The sequence below is a fragment of the Thamnophis elegans genome, chromosome 2 (assembly GCF_009769535.1).
Source record: "Thamnophis elegans isolate rThaEle1 chromosome 2, rThaEle1.pri, whole genome shotgun sequence".
In the NCBI taxonomy this organism is placed as follows: Eukaryota; Metazoa; Chordata; class Lepidosauria; order Squamata; family Colubridae; genus Thamnophis; species Thamnophis elegans.
In genome coordinates this window covers 98,202,599-98,221,832 of record NC_045542.1, presented here as the reverse complement: position 1 = coordinate 98,221,832, position 19,234 = coordinate 98,202,599, and the positions used below count along the sequence as shown (strand labels likewise).

The window sequence follows — 19,234 nt, the reverse complement described above, 5'->3', positions numbered from 1 at the left end:
TCATCAACTTACTTTTTTTGTTATCTGCTTCTATGGATTGATAGAATACATACTAGCAGTTAATATGGGAATTAAGGCAAGATTAGCCTAGCCCTTTCTACCTGTGATTTGGGTAGTTGTAGCCTGGTGCTTGTTATTTTTCATAACTCTGTCCATTGTCTCTTGCTTTTCATTTTACCTAAAAGTTCTTTCAAGACAAGCAATATTAGTCACCTCTTTTTAAAAAACCGTTCAGCAAAAATCACAGCCACCTGAATTTATATTGTGTAATCTTTATTCTTTTTCTTGCTCCCCTGTTGTTCCCTTTTCTTATCATAGTTAAAATTGTACTGTTGTTCTTTATACTGTAGCAAGTTCCCATTTTTCTATTTGATGCCAATTCATATCAAAACAGTTTCTCACCACTGCAATTATTCTACCATTAGGAAATGGGTTTAAATAGCACAGTATGAAGGAATAGGCCTTATTCTGTGACTTTTGTTGATTAACAAGGATGCAGTTTAGAAAGCTAAGAGAATTATGTAAGTATGCATCACAGCATATAGAAAAAGATAATAGCTCCTCTCTACCCCTGTTGTCTTTTTTGTGGATTGTGCTGTATGAATCCATATTGGAATCTGGTTGTTGGTTAAGCAGTCTCTTGGCTATCTTAATCCTCTTCTTACAATCAAGTTAAATACAGGTAGTCCTCGATTTACAAAAACAATTAGAACTGAAACTTCCATTGCCAAATTAGGCAGTTAAGTAAGTCACCAATTTTATTCTGCAGTTTTTTTCCTGCCATTGTTAAGCAAATTGCCATGATGGCTAAGTGAATACATGATTGTGAACCACAAGGTTGTTAAGTCGTTTTTATAAAAGCTAAGTGAGAAATACATTATGATCAGTTCACATGACTGCCAGAAAAGTTTTGCTTGTTGTAGAATGCTATGTATAATTTGTAAAAAAAACACCTTAATTTTAATTACATTTTTACTTGTCTTCCCTTTGTTTCTCCTAACTCTTAGCATGTCCAGAGCTAACAGTCACAGGTTTTCTCAATGTTGTACTTGCAAAGTACCTTTTCTGGAATTAATGTAGTGTAGCCCAGTAGAGGGCACAATGAGAACGCTGTTTAGCAAGAAGCTTAATTAAAAAAAAAGGAAACTCAAGTATTCTTGACCTTTTCCTTCCTCAAAGTGTCATTTAATCATTTTGCCGTTCTTCTCACCTCTGCCTCATTTCTACAGTGTACCAAGCCCTTGTGAGTGACAGTGTCTGAAAAATGTAACCCCATCCTATGGCTAACTGAATATGAAAACTGCAATTGCTTCTCATATATTGGTTTTCCCTTCTAGATATCTGAATCTTACCTGACTCCCTTCCTTCACTTGGTGGGTTCTCCACCAGTATTGGAGAAGCTAATGTGGTATTGGGAAAATAGCTGGTGGTTCCTGATACTAAATGTGTAACATTTGCACAAGGGTTAACTAAGCTGTTTTCCCTTTTCCCTCCTTTTCCTTTAGAATATGCAATTAGTTTTTGTTATACCACCTTAATCTGCTTTAAAAGGTACCCTTAATTGGATGAGCAGGGATTTATGAATGCGTCTCTTAATGCTTTCAATTTACCATTCAATATGATTAGAATGGAATCTAGGGTGTTTCACTTCAAGGTAATAAGGCAACATTCTGTCAAAAGGAAAGGAAACCAACTAAAAAGCTTTAATGCATTTTGTTTCAGTGGAAAAGATGGCAAAGAAGAAGCGGAAAACTGCAAACGAGCCTGATTCCAAAGATCAGGGAGAAGAAGAAGCAAGGGACCTGTCAAATGCAAAGTTAACACATTCTGCGGATACATTCATTATTATATCTGACAGCGATGGAGAGGTGAGTGAACAAGAGCATAAACAAAATAAATATTGACTTTGGGGATCTAGTTATATACCAATATATATAATTAAATGAGTTCAGGCACTGGAAAATCTCCTATATAAAAGTAGAAGGAGTGAGGTATTGTAATTTATTTATTTATCATACTTATATATTATCTCACATTAAAGTGATTATGGGTGGTGTATACAAAACTTAATTATAAAAAAATACATAAGTCTTAATTAAAAATAAAAAGAGGTACATAAAACGGGAGAGAATGATATTAACCTCAGTTAGGGAGCCATCTCAAAATCTACCCAATCCAAGAATATCCAGGCCTGGTAACAGACAGGCCTCGAACTTGTGGAATGTTAAGAGGGATGGATGTTCTCTGAGCGGAAAAGATTCCACAAGGCAGGAAATGTGGCAGACAAAGCACATCCCCTGGGACCCACCAAATGCAATTCCCTGGCAGATAGGACCCACAGCAGGCCTCTCTGCCAGACCTGATAGGGGGGCAAGGCGGTCTTTCAGATAACCCAGCCCCATGCCATGGAGGGCTTTAAAAGTAAAAATCAGCACCTTGATTTAGACCCAGAAGCAGACTGAAACCTATGTAGCTCATAGAGTATAGTTGTATACCACTCTACATGCACATGTAATTGCCTATGCCACCACTACATTTTGCCCTGAGTGAAGCTTCTGGATACTCTTCAAAGACAGTCCCATGTAGAGCACATTATAGCATCCAAATGGGAGGTAACTAAAGCATAAGGACTGTTACGTTTTTAAAGGTGTAAATATTGAGATTGCTTCTTTCCCAATGATCTTACATGTGTAGCTTCTATGAGTTAACAATAAATGCATTTATCCCATTTTCATCTCCATTTTTATAGTTTATTAATATAGAATATACTTTAATGTTTAATTCTACAAAATTCAAAAATTCAAATTTATTTAATTACAGTCAATAATCAGCAGTGTTAATTCACAGAAAGCAGGGTTCCATATTAAAAATAGAAATGAAAATATATTAATTTTACATACTATTAGATATTGGAAACCACTATTGCTTTGATAGCATTATTCCTAGCTGACTAAGGAGTGATCAAAAGCCAGCGTCTACCTAGAGTAAGAAATCTTGCATCAATTTAGTTTTTCAGTGAATTAACAAGCTCCTGATATGTAGCTCATTTTTAGAGGCCTACTTGATCTTATGAAGAGATGATTGAGGGTTAAATAATATTAACAAATGAACAAAAAACTGCTGCAGCTAATGTTAGAAGTAAATGATTCTATCTCTTCTAGGTACCAGATGTCCATCAAGGGACTTTAAAGATGGTATCAGAAAAAAAACCTTAAAAGATTCTTAAATGCTGCCATATTTTGAAATTTGCCTGGAAGTCTGCTTAATGAGAAATGTCTAAAAGTTTTGGGGAATAACAATTCATTCTAAAATGCTTCCTTTGATACTCATTTGCTTTTAATGTTAAATTCTCATGATAGCATCAACTTGTAAAAGTGTTGTTTACTGGTACTGTATGAACAGATGTACAAATGAAATAGATTAAGATACGAGCTGTCCAACGTAACAAAGCTATGTTTAATCACTAAATCAGATTGTTGCCATACTGTAGCATTCAGTACAGTGTTCATAAAATGTAGCAATCCTTAATTTGCTTGTAGTAATATTAATGATGTTTTATGAATTAACAATTGCATTTTTGATTTTAGAAATGATCTAAATTTTCCCATAAACTGAATTTAAGCCCTGTGAAATTACTGATGGATTTTAATTTGCTAATGTATGCTTGCAGTTTTTATAGCTTTGCCCTATTTTTTTTTTAAAAAGATGACTGTGATTACAGTATTAACACATTGCCTAGAGAATTTCAGCTCTAATTAGTAGATTTGTGTCTAGTATTTTAATGGCCAATATTGATATAGTTATTATTTGAAAATACTAAAAAATAGCTGCAGATGTTAAAAGGGAGAAAACCTTTACTGTTAATAATATGGAAATTAGCACCTGTATATTTATTAGAAATCTTCGCTCTTAAGAAAACTCTTTTAAAGAACTATATGATATAACAGTGATTATTTCTTTGTGCTGAACTTCCAACCAGACAAATAAGTTAAGCAAACTTTGGATTCGTTTTGTGTCATTGTTTTTCATGCTGAAATTCTGCTGTACTTGAGAGAATAGATCTACTGCTGGTTATAATTATTTATATTATTGTTTATACATTTGAAAGCAACACCCCCCCCCCAAAACCCACAAAAAACCCTAAAATTTCCTTCAAATAATTTTAACTATTTGGTGCTTTGATTTGTATCTTTGAATATCTCAACTTGGCAACTTTTAAGATGCATGGATTTCAACCCTCAGAACTCTCCAGACAGAAAGACGTTGGAAGTCCACACATCTTAAATTTGTCAAGGTTGAGAATTGATCTAAACAATAGATTCTCAAGGCATAATTTCTCATATTGCAGAATAATATGTATACAAGATGGCCATAAAAGAGTCCATTTGGTTTTGTCTAAATGAAAACTTTTCTCAATATGTTTAGTGAATGGGTTTATTCCTTTTGTCTTCTTTATTAATACAACCTTGCTTTTCATTTTGTTTCTTGTAAAATATTTTCTTGGAATTTGAAAAATATTTTTACTTTTCAAACTTTTGGTTGCCTTATAATAAAAGGACACAAAAGTCTGGCCTAAAAGTACTATGTACAGTTTTATAAAGGAGCTCATTCTGTTTCATCTAGCAGCATTTGGATGAGGTTCCTTATCATTCACCAGTATAAAGGGAGACTCAGAAATCAGAGATTAATTGAACTGTTGTTATTCCAGCAGCCTTTCATCAGACACCTTTAGAACTAGTCTCCAGTATTGTTTTTCAATTGGGGTGTTTTGGAGCAGTTGCAGCTGGAAAATCTCCTATGTGTCTTTTTGGTGTATCTGGCAGATTGCATTTTCTGTCGTGCTTTATTGTCAATGCCATTTATGCTGTCTCGCAACTTTTTAAAATCTTTTTTTGCACAGGCTTTGTTTGTTTCAGCATCTGCTAAGGCTAATCAGGAGAAGTGTTTCTGCCCAGTTGTTTGATCATTGTCATTTGCTTCTGAACAGTACAAGCAGATGACAAAAGTGACTTGAGACAGACTACTGTATGTAATTAGTGTCTTCATCAGTTTTTACTGCTGTTGATCAAAAAATGTAGTTTTCTAACAGACTTGTGTGTAGTTAATAAGCTGGATTCTTGTATTTGCTGCATTTGCAACCCACCTTTCTCCATTGAGCCCAAAGCCATCCAGTGAAGTAATTCACAATAGAATATAATTACTAACTAAAATGTTCCATGTTGAAACCCAGTGTCTGTCCATTGTGTCATACTGGTTGTTTCTGTAAGATCAGATAATATGATATGTGACAAAAAACCCAAAGTGAAAGAAAATATGCAGTACTGTTCGAATAAACACAATTTAGGCAATGCTCGGGAATTAGTTTCTGTTGACTATTATGGTGGATTGCATTCTTGATACTGAGGTTAATAATTTCTTCTGTTGAGATTGCATTCATTGTCCCCATGTAGTTAATTCATACTGGAACTATCAGGCTATCCTATTTCCTTTTCCTTTTTAAAAACTTACACTAAGTCCTCTTAATTTTTCTTTAAAAAAATCAAAACAAGAAATGCCACATTATAAGTTATACTACACTTGTAACTGAATCTGTGAATTTGCCAAACCATAACTGTTGAAACAAGTTTATATCTTTTCTAAGAAAGTACAAATCTCTTTACACTCTGCTGGTCTGTATATTCAATAAAAAAGGACAAATACGTCCTTTTTATTGAATATACAATACAATAGCAGAGTTGGAAGGGACCTTGGAGGTCTTCTAGTCCAACCCCCTGCCTAGGCAGGAAACCCTATACCGTTTCAGACAAATGGCTATCCAACATCTTCTTAAAGACTTCCAGTGTTGGGGCATTCACAACTTCTGGAGGCAAGCTGTTCCACTGATTAATTGTTCTAACTGTCAGGAAATTTCTCCTCAGTTCTAAGTTGCTTCTCTCCTTGATTAGTTTCCACCTATTGCTTCTTGTTCTACCCTCAGGTGCCTTGGAAAATAGTTTGACTCCCTCTTCTTTTGGCAACCCCTGAGATATTGGAACACTGCTATCATGTCTCTCCTAGTCCTTCTTTCTATTAAACTAGACATACCCAGTTCCTGCAACCGTTCTTCATATGTTTTAGTCTCCAGTCCCCTAATCATCTTTGTTGCTCTTCTCTGCACTCTTTCTAGAGTCTCCACGTCTTTTCTACATCGTGGTGACCAAAACTGAATGTAGTATTCCAAGTATGGCCTTACCAAGGCATTATAAAGTGGTATTAACACTTCACATGATCTTGATTCTATCCCTCTGTTTATGCAGCCCAGAACTATGTTGGCTTTTTTGGCAGCTGCTGCACACTTCTGGCTCATATTTAAATGGTTGTCCACTAGGACTCCAAGATCTCTTTCACAGTTATTACTGTTGAGCAAGGTACCACCTATACTGTACCTGCGCATTTCGTTTTTGTTGCCTAAATGTAGAACCTTACTCTTTTCACCATTGAATTTCATTTTATTAGATAGTGCCCAATGTTCAAGTTTGTCAAGGTTCTTCTGTATCTTTAGCCTATCTTCTGGAGTGTTGGCTATTCCTGCCAGCTTGGTGTCATCTGCAAATTTGATGAGTTCCCCATTTATTCCCTCATCCAAATCATTGATGAAGATGTTGAAGAGTACTGGGCTCAAAACAGGGCCTTGGGGTACTCCACTGCATACTTCCCTCCATGAAGATGCAGTTCCATTGAGGACTACATGTTGAGTGCGGTTGGTCAGCCAGTTACAAATCCATCCTTCTACTTTATCTAGTAGTAGGTTATGGTCTACCTTATCAAATGCCTTACTGAAGTCCAAGTAAACTATATCGATGGCATTCTTCTGGTCCACTAATTTTGTCACATTATCAAAGAATGCAATAAGATTAGTCTGGCATGATCTGTTTTTGACAAACCCATGTTGGCTTTTGGCTATTACTTTGTTTGCTTCTAGGTGTTCGCTAATTCGTTGCTTGATTATCTTTTCCAGAACCTTTCCTGGTATTGAGGTCAGGCTGATAGGTCTGTAGTTTCCTGGATCTGTATTTCTCCCTTTTTGAAGATGGGAACCACATCAGCTCTTTTCCAGTCCTCTGGTAGTTCCCCGGTGCTCCAGGATCTCTGAAAGATATAGTTCAGTGGTTCTGAGATCTCGTCTGCCAGTTCCTTCAGAACCCTGGGGTGTAATCCATCCAGTCCTGGTGATTTGAACTTGTCTAGGGTAGACAGGTGCTCACTTACCATTTTCTTCCCTATTTCAGCTTGTGTTCCTAATATGATTTTTGTGGTACTGTTTTTGATAGGCTGGACTGTTATATCCCTTTGTGTAAAGACAGATGCAAAACATGAGTTAAATAGTTCTGCTTTCTCCCTGTTGCTTGTCACCTTCTTGCCATTTTCTCCCAGCAATGGACCAATTGTTTCCTTAACTTCTTTCTTGTTTTTAACATGTTGGAAGAAGCTTTTTTTGTTATTTTTTTTTACTTTTGTGGCCTCAGCTTTCCTCACTTCATCTTTACATGCTCGGACTATTTGCTGATATTCTGCCTTAGTTATGTCCCTCCTCTTTCCACTTTTTATACTTATCTTTTTTGTCTTCCAATTTGTCAGAGTGTTCTTTATGCAGCCATACTGGTTTCTTTAGGGAGCTGTTACTTTTCTTCTTCATTGGTATTGTGCTAGACTGGGCTTTTGTAATCTCATTTTTCAAAATTTCCCAAGCTTCTTGAGTTGTTTTCCCTTTAAGGATTCTCATCAATGGAATTTTTCTCAAGCTCTTTCCAAGTTTATTGAAATTAGCTCTCTTAAAGTCCAAGACTCTAGTTTGACTTTGTTCTACTACCTGTCTTTGCATAATGTTGAATTCCAATATTGCATGGTCACTTGCCCCCAGGGTTCCTGTGGCTTCAACACCTTCTATAATTTCCTGTCTGTTAGTGAGAATTAAGTCCAATATGGCTGATCCCCTTGTTCCCTTCTCTACTTTTTGGGAAACAAAGTTGTCTGATAGGTTTGTTAGGAACCTGTTGGATCTTCCACTTGGTGCAGAGTTTGTTTCCCAGTTGATGTCAGGGTAGTTAAAATCCCCCACTACTATTGTGGTGTGCTTCCTACAAACCTTAGTTAGCTGTCTAGCAAAAAATTCATCTACTTCCTCTGCTTGATTGGGTGGCCTGTAGTATAGACTCTGGCAATGTCATTTCCCCCCCACCCTTTAATATTGACCCAAATGCATTCAAGTGCATTCAAGTACTATATTGAAAACCACACAAGGATAGCACTGTAGAATGGTTAAATCAGAAGGAAAGTAATATTTTGGAATGGCCAAGTCAAAATCCTGACTTTAACCCTACAGAAATGTTGTGGAAGGACCCGAAGCAGGTAGTACCCCTGAGGAAGCCCACCAGCCTCCCTGAGTTGTTCTATAAGGAAGAATGGACTAAAATCCAAACCAATAAGCAAGGCTGATCAATGGTTAGCGGAAACATTTAGTTGCAGTTATTGCTACCCAAGGAGGACCCAGCAGTTACGGAAAGCAAAAATTTACATACTTTTGCCATTTGCAAATATGTAGCATTGGCTCATTTTTTCTCATTAAATCAGTGATCAAGATATAATATTTTGGAGTCATTTGTTTAACTGAGTTCTCTGTCTATTTTTAGGACTTATTTTAAGCTGTATTTATGCAGAAATATTGAAAATACAAAAAGGTCCACAAACTTTTTAGCACCACTATAATTCAAAGCTTAGGCTCTGACTGGCACCTGGATTTTAGGAAGTTGATAGCTCTTTTTTGGGACATACCTGAGACTGATTCTAGAACATGTATATGCTCTAGCACTGAGGAACTTACAGCCTCCTCCACTGAGGTACTGATAACACTTTCCTTCAGATCCTCACAATGATTTCAAAAGGGCTAGAAAACATGGGCAGATTGAAATAGTAATCCCCCAGCATTAATTACTACAAGTCCTCTCTACGTTGTTAGTGAAAATGTGGTAGGTCAGTTCATATTAGATCTATTTTTAACTTCTATAACATTCTATGTTGTTTTAAGCTTCCAAAGCAGATGTTCTGAAAGATGAGGAAGATTTGTATGCATGCATATATAATGTCATTGTAGCTTCTTGCAGTCTCAGGGCTGCTTGAAATGTGTAAAAATAGCAGGCGATACAGTTGTTACTGGATTTTACCACTTCTGATTACCCACAGAGATTACATGTTCATGGTGTGTTACTGAAAAACAGTTGTAGTTGTGTAAAGTTAGCACATTGAAAGAAAATATGTTTTAGTCTAGGCTTCATTTTACTTTCATTTTATCTTCTTTGCCAATAAGAAAATAAAAAAAAACTTAGAAAGTCAAATCAAGTGCAACACTATCAAAAACAACAAAACAAATATAAAAGTAATATTTTAATAATGTTCTGCTCAATACCTTTCTGCAGTAGAAATATTTCGGTAAAGGGACTGAGCTAGATCCCAAATCCCACTAAGCAGGTGTTCATCTATATGGTAATATTTAAGGATATGCTGAAAGGCACCTATTCCTCAAATCGCAATGTCAAATGTACACTTTCATTACAGGTTAAGAGGCACAAGAAAAGACAGCCCTTGCTTCTGTGTACATACAGCAATCAACAAAATAATTGAAAATGCAACATAGAAATAAAAGCAACATAGAATAAAAAACTAAGGAAATAAAAGCAAACATAGATACACAAGGCATTTCTATAAACTGTCAATCTTAAGGAGGTTAAAAAGTAAATAACATGGAGAATGGATGTACCAGTAATAAGGATTCTTAAATGGATCCTTTAATGGAAAAGAAAAAAGTGGGATTGAAACAACTGGGAATGTTTATCTGGGAGAAGAGAAGAAAAGACAGAGGGACCATATAATGTTTTTCAAGCACCTGAAAGATGTCACCTAGAAGAAGGTCAGAGCTGCTCTTTATCATTCCATAATACAGGGCATGAGAAATGAATCTAAGTCAGAGGAAGGACAATTTCAATTAAATGTTAGAAAAAGCTAGGGTATGCTTCAAAGTCAAAACAAATTACTGCAGTTTAGCAGTCCTGCTGAACTGTTTTTGATTAAGCTTGCTTTGGCCAAAACTAAAACTTGGTATGTTATGGTTGGTTCAGATATTGTTTCATCCCAAACCTGAAACAACCAAAACATGTCAGGTTTTGTTTCTGCTGAATTGTGATCAATCCCAGATGATTTTACAAAGTAGAGTGCATCACCCATTCTCCCCAGTGCAGGGCTGCTCTTTCATCTTTCATCCACCTCAGCCACCACAAATTGGCACATGGTCCTTGTTGCAGTAGTGTCTCAGCAGTATGGAACCAGTTCACCACCTGGTATATCCTACTGGCTGGCCAACTCATTGGTCTCCCCAGAGATTTCAGAAATTAGCCACAAATGGATTGAGAGAGAGAGCTCGAAAGGCGAGGTGGTGGTGGCTGGAAATGTAATTACTTATTATGTGTGACCAAGGATTCTGTTAAAGAAGTGAGGCAGCCTGAGGTTTCAGCTCAAGGGAAACATGTATTTTAATGATAATAAACCATGAAGACCAGTGATGGGTTTCAAAATTTTTTGCTACCAGTTTGGTGGGCATGGGCAACTTGATGTCACTCATGGCCACACCCACTCAGTCACATGACACCCACCACCAAGCCACGCTCACAGGAAATTTTTGGAATTTCTACCTATCTACCGCTTCCCTACCTTCACCAGTCAACCCTGTTTCCCCTCCTTTAGCAGCCCCAGCCATAGCCCCTCTTCCTCCCTTCCACCGCTTCTGTTCAGGCTGCTTACCTTCCATGGCGGCTGATTTAGACTCCAGAAGGCAAGCTGACCGGAGTTTTTGGTGGCCCCCAGCCATTCACTGCTGCTGGGAAGTGGCAAAGAAGCCTCCCAGTAGGCTGCTGAAAAGTATTGGAGATCGGCAGAAAAGCTGCTGCTGTCACTGCCATGTTCTTTCCACACGTGCATCACATTGCCTTGCAAGGCTTCTTTGCCAGCCAGGCTAGCTGCTACCCAGCAGCAGCAGCTGGCTGGGGGCCGCTGAAAACTCTGGTCAGCTGGCCTTCCAGAATTTTGACCAGCTGCTGCAGAAGGTAAGCAGCCCGAACAAAGAGGTGGTGGTGGTGAAGGAAGTGGGGCTAGGGCCGGGGCCGCTAAAGGAGGGGAAGTGGGGGTGACTAGTGAAGGAAAGGCAAAACAGCGAGCGGGCAGTGGCTCCGGTGCAAGGCCGGAGCTGGGGAATGGTGCATTCCCTGGCCAAGGCAGGCAGCAATCAGGTGGCGGCCTCAGAATGGCGAGTCCCCTATCCAGGGCGAGCGGGCGGCATGCTTACTTATCTTTGGTGAGCTGAGCAGAGTGGGCGAGACACGGAGGTGACTGGTGAGGCACGTAGCTGGGCCGCGTGGTGAAGTGAAGGCATATAAAGGGCTCGAATGGGTGGGGTCGAGCATTGAGCAAGTGAGTGAGCATCAGGCGGGCGGGGTAAGCGAGCGGTGACGGGGACCAGTTTGGGGGCATCTCCAGCCAACCATTGCTACCGGTTTACCGACCTTGTCCAAATTGTCGCCCCAGGTTTGCGTGAACTGGTGCAAACTGGCTGAATACCACCTCTGATGAAGACAAAAGAAAAGACTTTATTAAAAGCAGATGTTTTGAATTAGAAAAAAAATATTCTGGAACTGACAATAATTTTAGAGTTTGATGATTATTTGAAATCTACCACATCAATTACAATTTACATGGGTGTATGTATATAAATAGAAAAGTTATATATAAAGGATGCATAACACTTCACTGTTTTTATTCTTCCTCAGTTTTATAGAAGATCTGTTAATAATCATCTTGTTCCTAAATTTAAATTTATGCCATTTACATTTAATCTTAACCAAATGTAACCTTAACTCTTAAGAATGAACATTACTATAGTCCCTAAAAGATGAAAAAGAATCCAGATATTGAATATTTCACATTTTCTTTTACAAAGCTCTTAATGTCTCTCAGTTTTGAAGATGATGCTCAAACTTCCATTCCCATTATGTGTTTACTTTTACGTTTGAGCATATAAAAATGTTAATGTATTAGAATGTGGTAATCATTTCCCAACTCAATTGCATTCTTTTACTAATACATTTACATTTCAAAACTTTCTTTTCATTCCTCTCCCAAGTGTATTCTACGCATTTTTTTTATTAATATAGAATAAGCTTCTTGTGTTATAATGGCAGTTTAGAAACATATTAGTATATTACCTTTTGAGTATATCTAAACTACAGAATATTTTTAGATTATAGTTTATTAGAACTATGCATTTGAATGGAGAAATAATCCAACTACACATTTCCTTCTGTATACCTGATTGAATTGATATCAGATGAATTTTTATATTGCTCTTCAGTATTATGATTGGGAAATAAAGCTCTTGATTACTAGTTAGTTGGTATGTTAACATTCAAGGAATTAAATGTTCCAATTAGTCGAAATCCATCTGAAATTGAAAGAAAGGTGGAGAATATAAATGAGAAAAAGAAATACATACTCACTTGAATGAAAATTAAGTATTGTGAAGAAAAATGTGGAAGGCTTCCAAAAAGATCTATTTGCCTAAACTAAAAGTGGGATAGGAAAGCTGAAGATGGGTACCTGATTTTCACATATTAATCTAAAAACCTTTCCACTAAATATCTGAATACTATATATGCTGTCCTCTTTATAAGACCTTCATCCCTTAAGATTTAATAGTTCTATATTTCCTGCTTTGCTTTTGACAGTAAGTTGTTATCAGGATTAGAATTGTGAGCCTTGTAATTGTAACGTGCAGCCTGTATTTGTTAATGAAGACATGTAGTAAAATGCATGAAATGCCTTAATATGATCAAGACTCATTATATAAAACTCTGTTGGCTGCCTAATTTTATTAATTTTCTTATTAATAAATGCTTCTGTGTTTTCAGTGTGTGTGTTTGTGTGTATGTTTGTTGTGACAAATCCATGTACAGTAATCTTTTTTTCCTGCAACTTTTATCACAGAGTTCAGAAATAGACAGTTTGTTATTAGCTGTGGTAATTCAACAAGTTTCTTCTTTGCCATTTATATATAATTTGCAGTTACTCACTGGGGGGGGGGGGAAGCTCATGCGTTTTATAATATTTCCAACATGAGACTTCTCAGTTAACAACATTTGTGTGTGTGTATGTTTACATTCCTAACTAACATGTTTTTACCATCTACTATATGAGCGTTCCTTACACCTTTTCCATAAATAACCAAGGGACCTTCACTTATTTTTATTTTACTCCAGAATTTACTCTGCTACTAAAATGTTTGCTAAATATTCCATTTATTCACGTATATGCTTATATCTGTCATATTGTACTTACCATATTCAATAAACTTCAACTCCATATAATGCAAAATATTATATAATTTAAACATACTTCCTTTGTCATATACTTTCTCTAAATAAATAAAATGACACACATTTTTACATTTACCATTTAAACTTTTTTTTTTTTTACTATAGTGAGATCTGCACACTCCCTGCCTGATATAAAATTACACAGCACTTCCCAAATTTTGCTCACTGTACACATCTTCTTTCCTGTCAAACAGCCATATAATAAAAATAATAAGTCAGTGTAATATTATATTTATTTATTACATTTATAGCTCACTGAACTTGTCTGCGAAGGTGTTTGGCAGAATTCTGATTCTGTGATTTTTATCTACTCTCGTCTTGATACTGCTGCCTTGTTTTTTTTTTTTTTTTTACAGGGAAACAATAATTACATCCTTCCAATTGTCAGGCATAGATATGGCCTTCCCACAATAATTGATGATGTTACACAGCCCTTCCATAATAATGATAAAAAAGATTAGTGCTTATATTAAATGTAGACTTATTTAAGAACTAATTTCTTTCTGTGACCTTGGATAAAGTCATTTTTAAAGATAGTAATGTAATTTATATTACTGCAGCTGTAGTGGTGCAGTGGTTAGAATTCTGTACTGCAGGCTAACTCTGCTAGGAGTTTGATTCCTTTGATTCTGATCTGTTTACTCTTTACTCAGTTTTCCATCTTTCTGAGGTCGGTAAAATTGTGACCCAGATTGTTGGGAGCAATATGTTGACTCTGTAAACCGCTTAAGAGAGGGCTGTAAAGCACTATTAAGTGGTATATGAGTCTAAGTAATATTGCTGTTGCTACGTTTATATCCCTCCCAAAACAAGAGTCTTTTCAGAATTTGTACTATTGGCAGAATTATATAGTGTACAAATAAAACTGAACATAACTGTTACCTTTTCTTGTAAATACATGACTATTATTAAAACAATAGGTCAGATTAGAGCAGCCATATAATATTTCTCTGTCTCTCTACCTGTCTATCTACCTATCATCTCCCTTTGCATAGAGTGCAAGTGTCTCAAGACCACCTTGAGATAATGAGTGTATTGGAAATGTAATTAAACAGTATATTTCATTTTTGAATTTATTAAACAAAAATATTTTTGAAAATCACAGTTAATAAAAACTGCATGTGCGTGTTGAGCCCATGAGGATGAATTGAATTTAGTTCTCTGCACTGATACTTTTCTGGCATAGCAAATCATACATAGATTCCACTGAAACCATCACCTTTTGCAATTAATATTCACTTCTTTTATTGTAGGAGATTTACTTGTTTTTGCTTTTTTTAATTGCCTTTTTTCAATATTTAAACACTAGTGTTTTTCCAGAGAGAAAATGAATTTCCTCATGACCTCAGCTAGTGCATATTTTACATTTGTGTATGATTAATGTTTATATTGATAGTTGTAAGAACTGTGGTGCAATATCATCTGTACAAAACTATGTCTCCATCAATATTTGCTTTTTTAGACTTTTGTTTGCGGTTATACATATTTGTATGATGCTACTCAACTGCATGTAGTCCTTCTTTAAAGAAAATGGGAAAGACCAATAAGACAAAGCTTTTTCCTTTGGCAATGAATTATGTTTTGGACTCTGGGATGCCTGTCTTTCCTTACAAGTACAAAATAGAAGCCAGTAGCAGAGCTGCTTTTTGCAAATGCAGACAAAATCCATTTGATTATGGAGAGCAGCTTTTGTGCTGTTAGTTGGATCTACATCAATCCCATACTACAACTCTCATCTGGGTAGGATAGCCAGTGCTGCAAATTTGGAAAGGCTTTAGCGCAACATATTTAGAAAGCATCAGTTTGAGAAAAGCTCATTTATACCAATAGAAGTGTGATACTAAGGGAAAAGGGTGAATTTCTAGGCTTTGTCTCATCTTCAATAATCCATAGTTTCAAAAATTTTGGATTGCTGCAGGACATTTTCTACAACAGTTTGATTTTTTAAAGAGTTCAATTTTAAAGTTATTGTATGGAAGCATAATGAAATAAATAAAGGACACTAAAGTAGTTAAATATTTTTTAATTTCTCTTGTGATACAGAATCCTGCATTTGTCTGGAATGGCAAAAATATTAGGCAAATGATTGGGGAAATATTTCAGTTGGGATGTGAAACAGTAGTTGTAGGAGAAGAAAAAATGTTTTCCAGACTTCTCAAAATCTTTTTAGATGATGGTAAAGTCTTGGCTACTGTATGTTACATGTTTTTCTAAATCTGCTTCCTTCTCATCTTTACTGTTGAAGAGCATTCGCCAAAAACAAAAAAGCATAACAAATAGATTTCAAGTTAATCTATTTGTATAGATTTAGTTAATATATTCACAGGTTTGTCAGTTGCTCAAAGTGGAAGGTTTTTTGTTGTGATGAATATGAGCTGTTTGGAGTATACTGCTGTCAAAGAATTAGTAGAGGGTTGAGCTGAAGAGTTATGGTGTCACCTTTTATTCCCATCACCTTATTCTAAGGATACACCAGAAACTCTGAATAGTGCTTTGTTCAGGATGAGAATGCTCTTAATGGAGAATCTTGAAATATTATTATGTTTCTTTAAAAACCAACCTAATCTGGTTAGCTAAACTGGGTCACTTGAGTTGCGGGACTTCAGTCCATTATTTTTCTGAAGGTCCTTCCTTCACCCTGATAACATGATATGAATTTGCTCAGTGCTTTGGTTGCCTGCTGTTGCTTTTCTTTAGGAAAGAAAATACATAGTTAGAATTATTTATTATCTGGGCATCAAATGAATCTGGAGCTGTATCTCCAAGCTCATGATAATGAAGGTAGAAAAAGGAACTTTCTCTATGCTTTGTATAAACCCACTGTAACCACTTAGTTTCTCTTCCATCTGGATCTCAGAAAGAGTAACAGAAAACAGAGGAGTAATGAGGAAAAGTGACAAGGGTTAGGATTGCTTTTGTTTAACATCTTCATTATTGATCATCATTTGCATACTAATGAAATCAACAAATGATGGTGAATTGTGTGAAGCTGCAAGCAGAAGAGGCTAGGGGTCCCAGGAGCAATTCGAAAACATGAACAGAAAATTGCAGGATTAGGTTTGGTTTCTAAAAATAATAATACTTGTAGAAGTGGGGAAGATCAACATTGGCATGAGATAGAGCTGCAGTTAGGAACAAGAGGGAAAGTTGGAAATGGAACTCTGTTCACTCTGTTACCTCTGTTAAATTTCATGTGTGTTTATTGTACTAAAGCCAACTGGGAGCAATGTTCTGTGTACCAGGGGAATTATTTCCCTGCAACAATTATGGAACCAAAATTAATATGCCTCTTCTTTTTTTCAAAGATCTCTGTTGGATCCCTTGCAATTGTAGCAAGTTAGTGTGGAAATTCTCTCAAATCCCATACAAACTCATACATATTAAAATTAATGAATAGAATCCATTATTTGTGAGAATGTAGAATAATTCAGTTAGAAAGAATCGCATGAATCATTTAGCCCCGTCCCTATATAGTCAGAGCTCCAAAACAAAGAGGATTAGATCCTGAAGACGATAGTAGCCTACCAATTTTTTTATTTGCCCCCAGAGTTATGATGGGTGGAAAAGAAATATTAAAATAAATAATTTAAATCTGTCTATCTCTATCTATCTATCTATCTATCTATCTATCTATCTATCTATCTATCTATCTATCTATCTATCTATCTATCTATCTATCTATCTATCTTCTATCTATCTATCTTCTATCTATCCTGTAAGGGAAAACCAAAACTTTTAGCATTGACTCCTGGTGATTTACCTGGGCTAGTCCCTGCAGTTTTCTTGGCAAGGTTTTCAGAAGTGGTTTGCCTTTGTCTCCTTCCTAGGTTGGAGAAAGAATGATTGGCCCAAGGTCGCCCATTGACTTTGTGTCTAACGTGGGACGAGAACTCACAGTCTCCTGATTTCTAGTCTCATGCCTCTACACCAAACTGGTTCTCAACTGATACAAGGATTCAAAATATGTCCCTGTCCATCTTTTTCTTTGAACTTATATAGACCTTGATGTCTTTCTAAGCTGCTGATGTTAGTGTGAGGAACTCTTCTTAATACTTCAGTGTTTTCAAAGTAAACAATTATGAATTACTTTGGGGCTTAAGAAGAACTGTAATGTTATTAAATAATATATGTTTCATAGTAATGAAACAAGTACTTGGTTCTGCTTTATTTTATTTTAATAGTATATGTTCTATGCTTTCTCATTATACTTAATCTGGTTCACACAATTCATGCTTATTTAAGGAACATGATTTGGATTGGATCAATAGTTTGGTATTTTGATGGGCTGATGTCCAACTCCAACTGCATTCAGTTCATTTAGAAAAAGTTAAGTTTTGTGTTAGAAATCCAACCAAGCCTGATATCACCACAAATCTGATACTTGCTATGCCAGTTTTTCATTAACAATAGAAAAAATAGCAGCCAATTAGTTAATAGTGCAAAATATATAGTCTAATGACCTAGAATCAAAGCAGACTAGTTTCTAAAAGTTTCTGTTTTCTCTTGTTTCAGATATTGTAAGATCATCATTTTTAACACCCATTATGGCTACCCTCCGTAGTAATTCTTCATTGATATTTTTTTAATTAAGCTAAATTACAGGATTGACTGCAATGGAGCTCTGATTGCTCTCTTTTTTTCTCATTTTTGTCAATTCATTGTTCTCCTTAGAGTGCAATTCTTTTTGCCACCTGTAAATGTTTAATCTGGTTCAAATAATTCATGCTTGTTTAACGAACATGATTTGAGATTGGACCAATAGTCTGATATCTGGAAGTCAATCCCATGTACAGTATTAGGGCCTCCTATTCCGAATGAAGAAGTGGGACACACTATTTGTAGCTGTCTTGGTGTTGATATTATTTGAAGCTGAGGTTATGGTAGTGAAGGCAATCTGGAGTCTTTCAGCTGTTTTGAACTTAGTCTTCCATCACCTTAATTAACCTCTCCAATGATAAGATTATGCAAGCCAAAACATACCTGCTCCTAGCATATGTACCCCAGGATTTGCAACCAGAGTATATTTTCTCAGTGTATTGAAGATACTGATTGACTAGAAAAAAAGTATTAAATCGGTTGGTAAAGGTATCTTCTAATATTTCTCTTCAGTTTTCTCCAAATCCTTGCTGCAATATCTGTTTTCATTTTGATTTTTTGGTTAACTTTATCATATATAATGAATGCTCCATTTAGAATGGACCAAGTAGTTTTGGCATGCTTTTCACATTTTAGTCTGTGTCAATATTGATAGCTATTTTAATGTTGTTTTTTTTAAATGAACTTAATATTAAACAACTTTGTTTCTCTACTGATATTTCTTTTCAAGCAGACTAAGGTGTGTTGCTTCACTTACGTTGAGGTTATGGTAGTGAAGGCAATCTGGAGTCTTTCAGCTGTTTTGAACTTAGTCTTCCATCACCTTAATTAACCTCTCCAATGATAAGATTATGCAAGCCAAAACATACCTGCTCCTAGCATATGTACCCCAGGATTTGCAACCAGAGTATATTTTCTCAGTGTATTGAAGATACTGATTGACTAGAAAAAAAGTATTAAATCGGTTGGTAAAGGTATCTTCTAATATTTCTCTTCAGTTTTCTCCAAATCCTTGCTGCAATATCTGTTTTCATTTTGATTTTTTGGTTAACTTTATCATATATAATGAATGCTCCATTTAGAATGGACCAAGTAGTTTTGGCATGCTTTTCACATTTTAGTCTGTGTCAATATTGATAGCTATTTTAATGTTTTTTTTAAAAATGAACTTAATATTAAACAAC

General features: G+C 35.9%; 1 protein-coding gene across 6 annotated transcripts in view; it reads left to right on the top strand.

The window, feature by feature from the left end:
• The window catches only part of UIMC1 (ubiquitin interaction motif containing 1), an 87,923-nt gene that overhangs the window by 13,803 nt on the left and 54,886 nt on the right, over positions 1–19,234 (top strand). For 5 of the 6 annotated variants that reach the window (XR_004254644.1, XM_032209118.1, XM_032209119.1 and 2 more), the window contains exon 2: positions 1,723–1,868. Coding sequence is in view for 4 of the 6 variants with exons in the window: in XM_032209118.1 (XP_032065009.1) it covers positions 1,723–1,868 (146 nt within the window). In the remaining 2 variants the exon portion in view is untranslated. Of the gene's footprint in view, positions 1–1,722; positions 1,869–19,234 lie in introns of those variants that run through there. The other variant, XM_032209120.1, reaches the window with a different exon arrangement.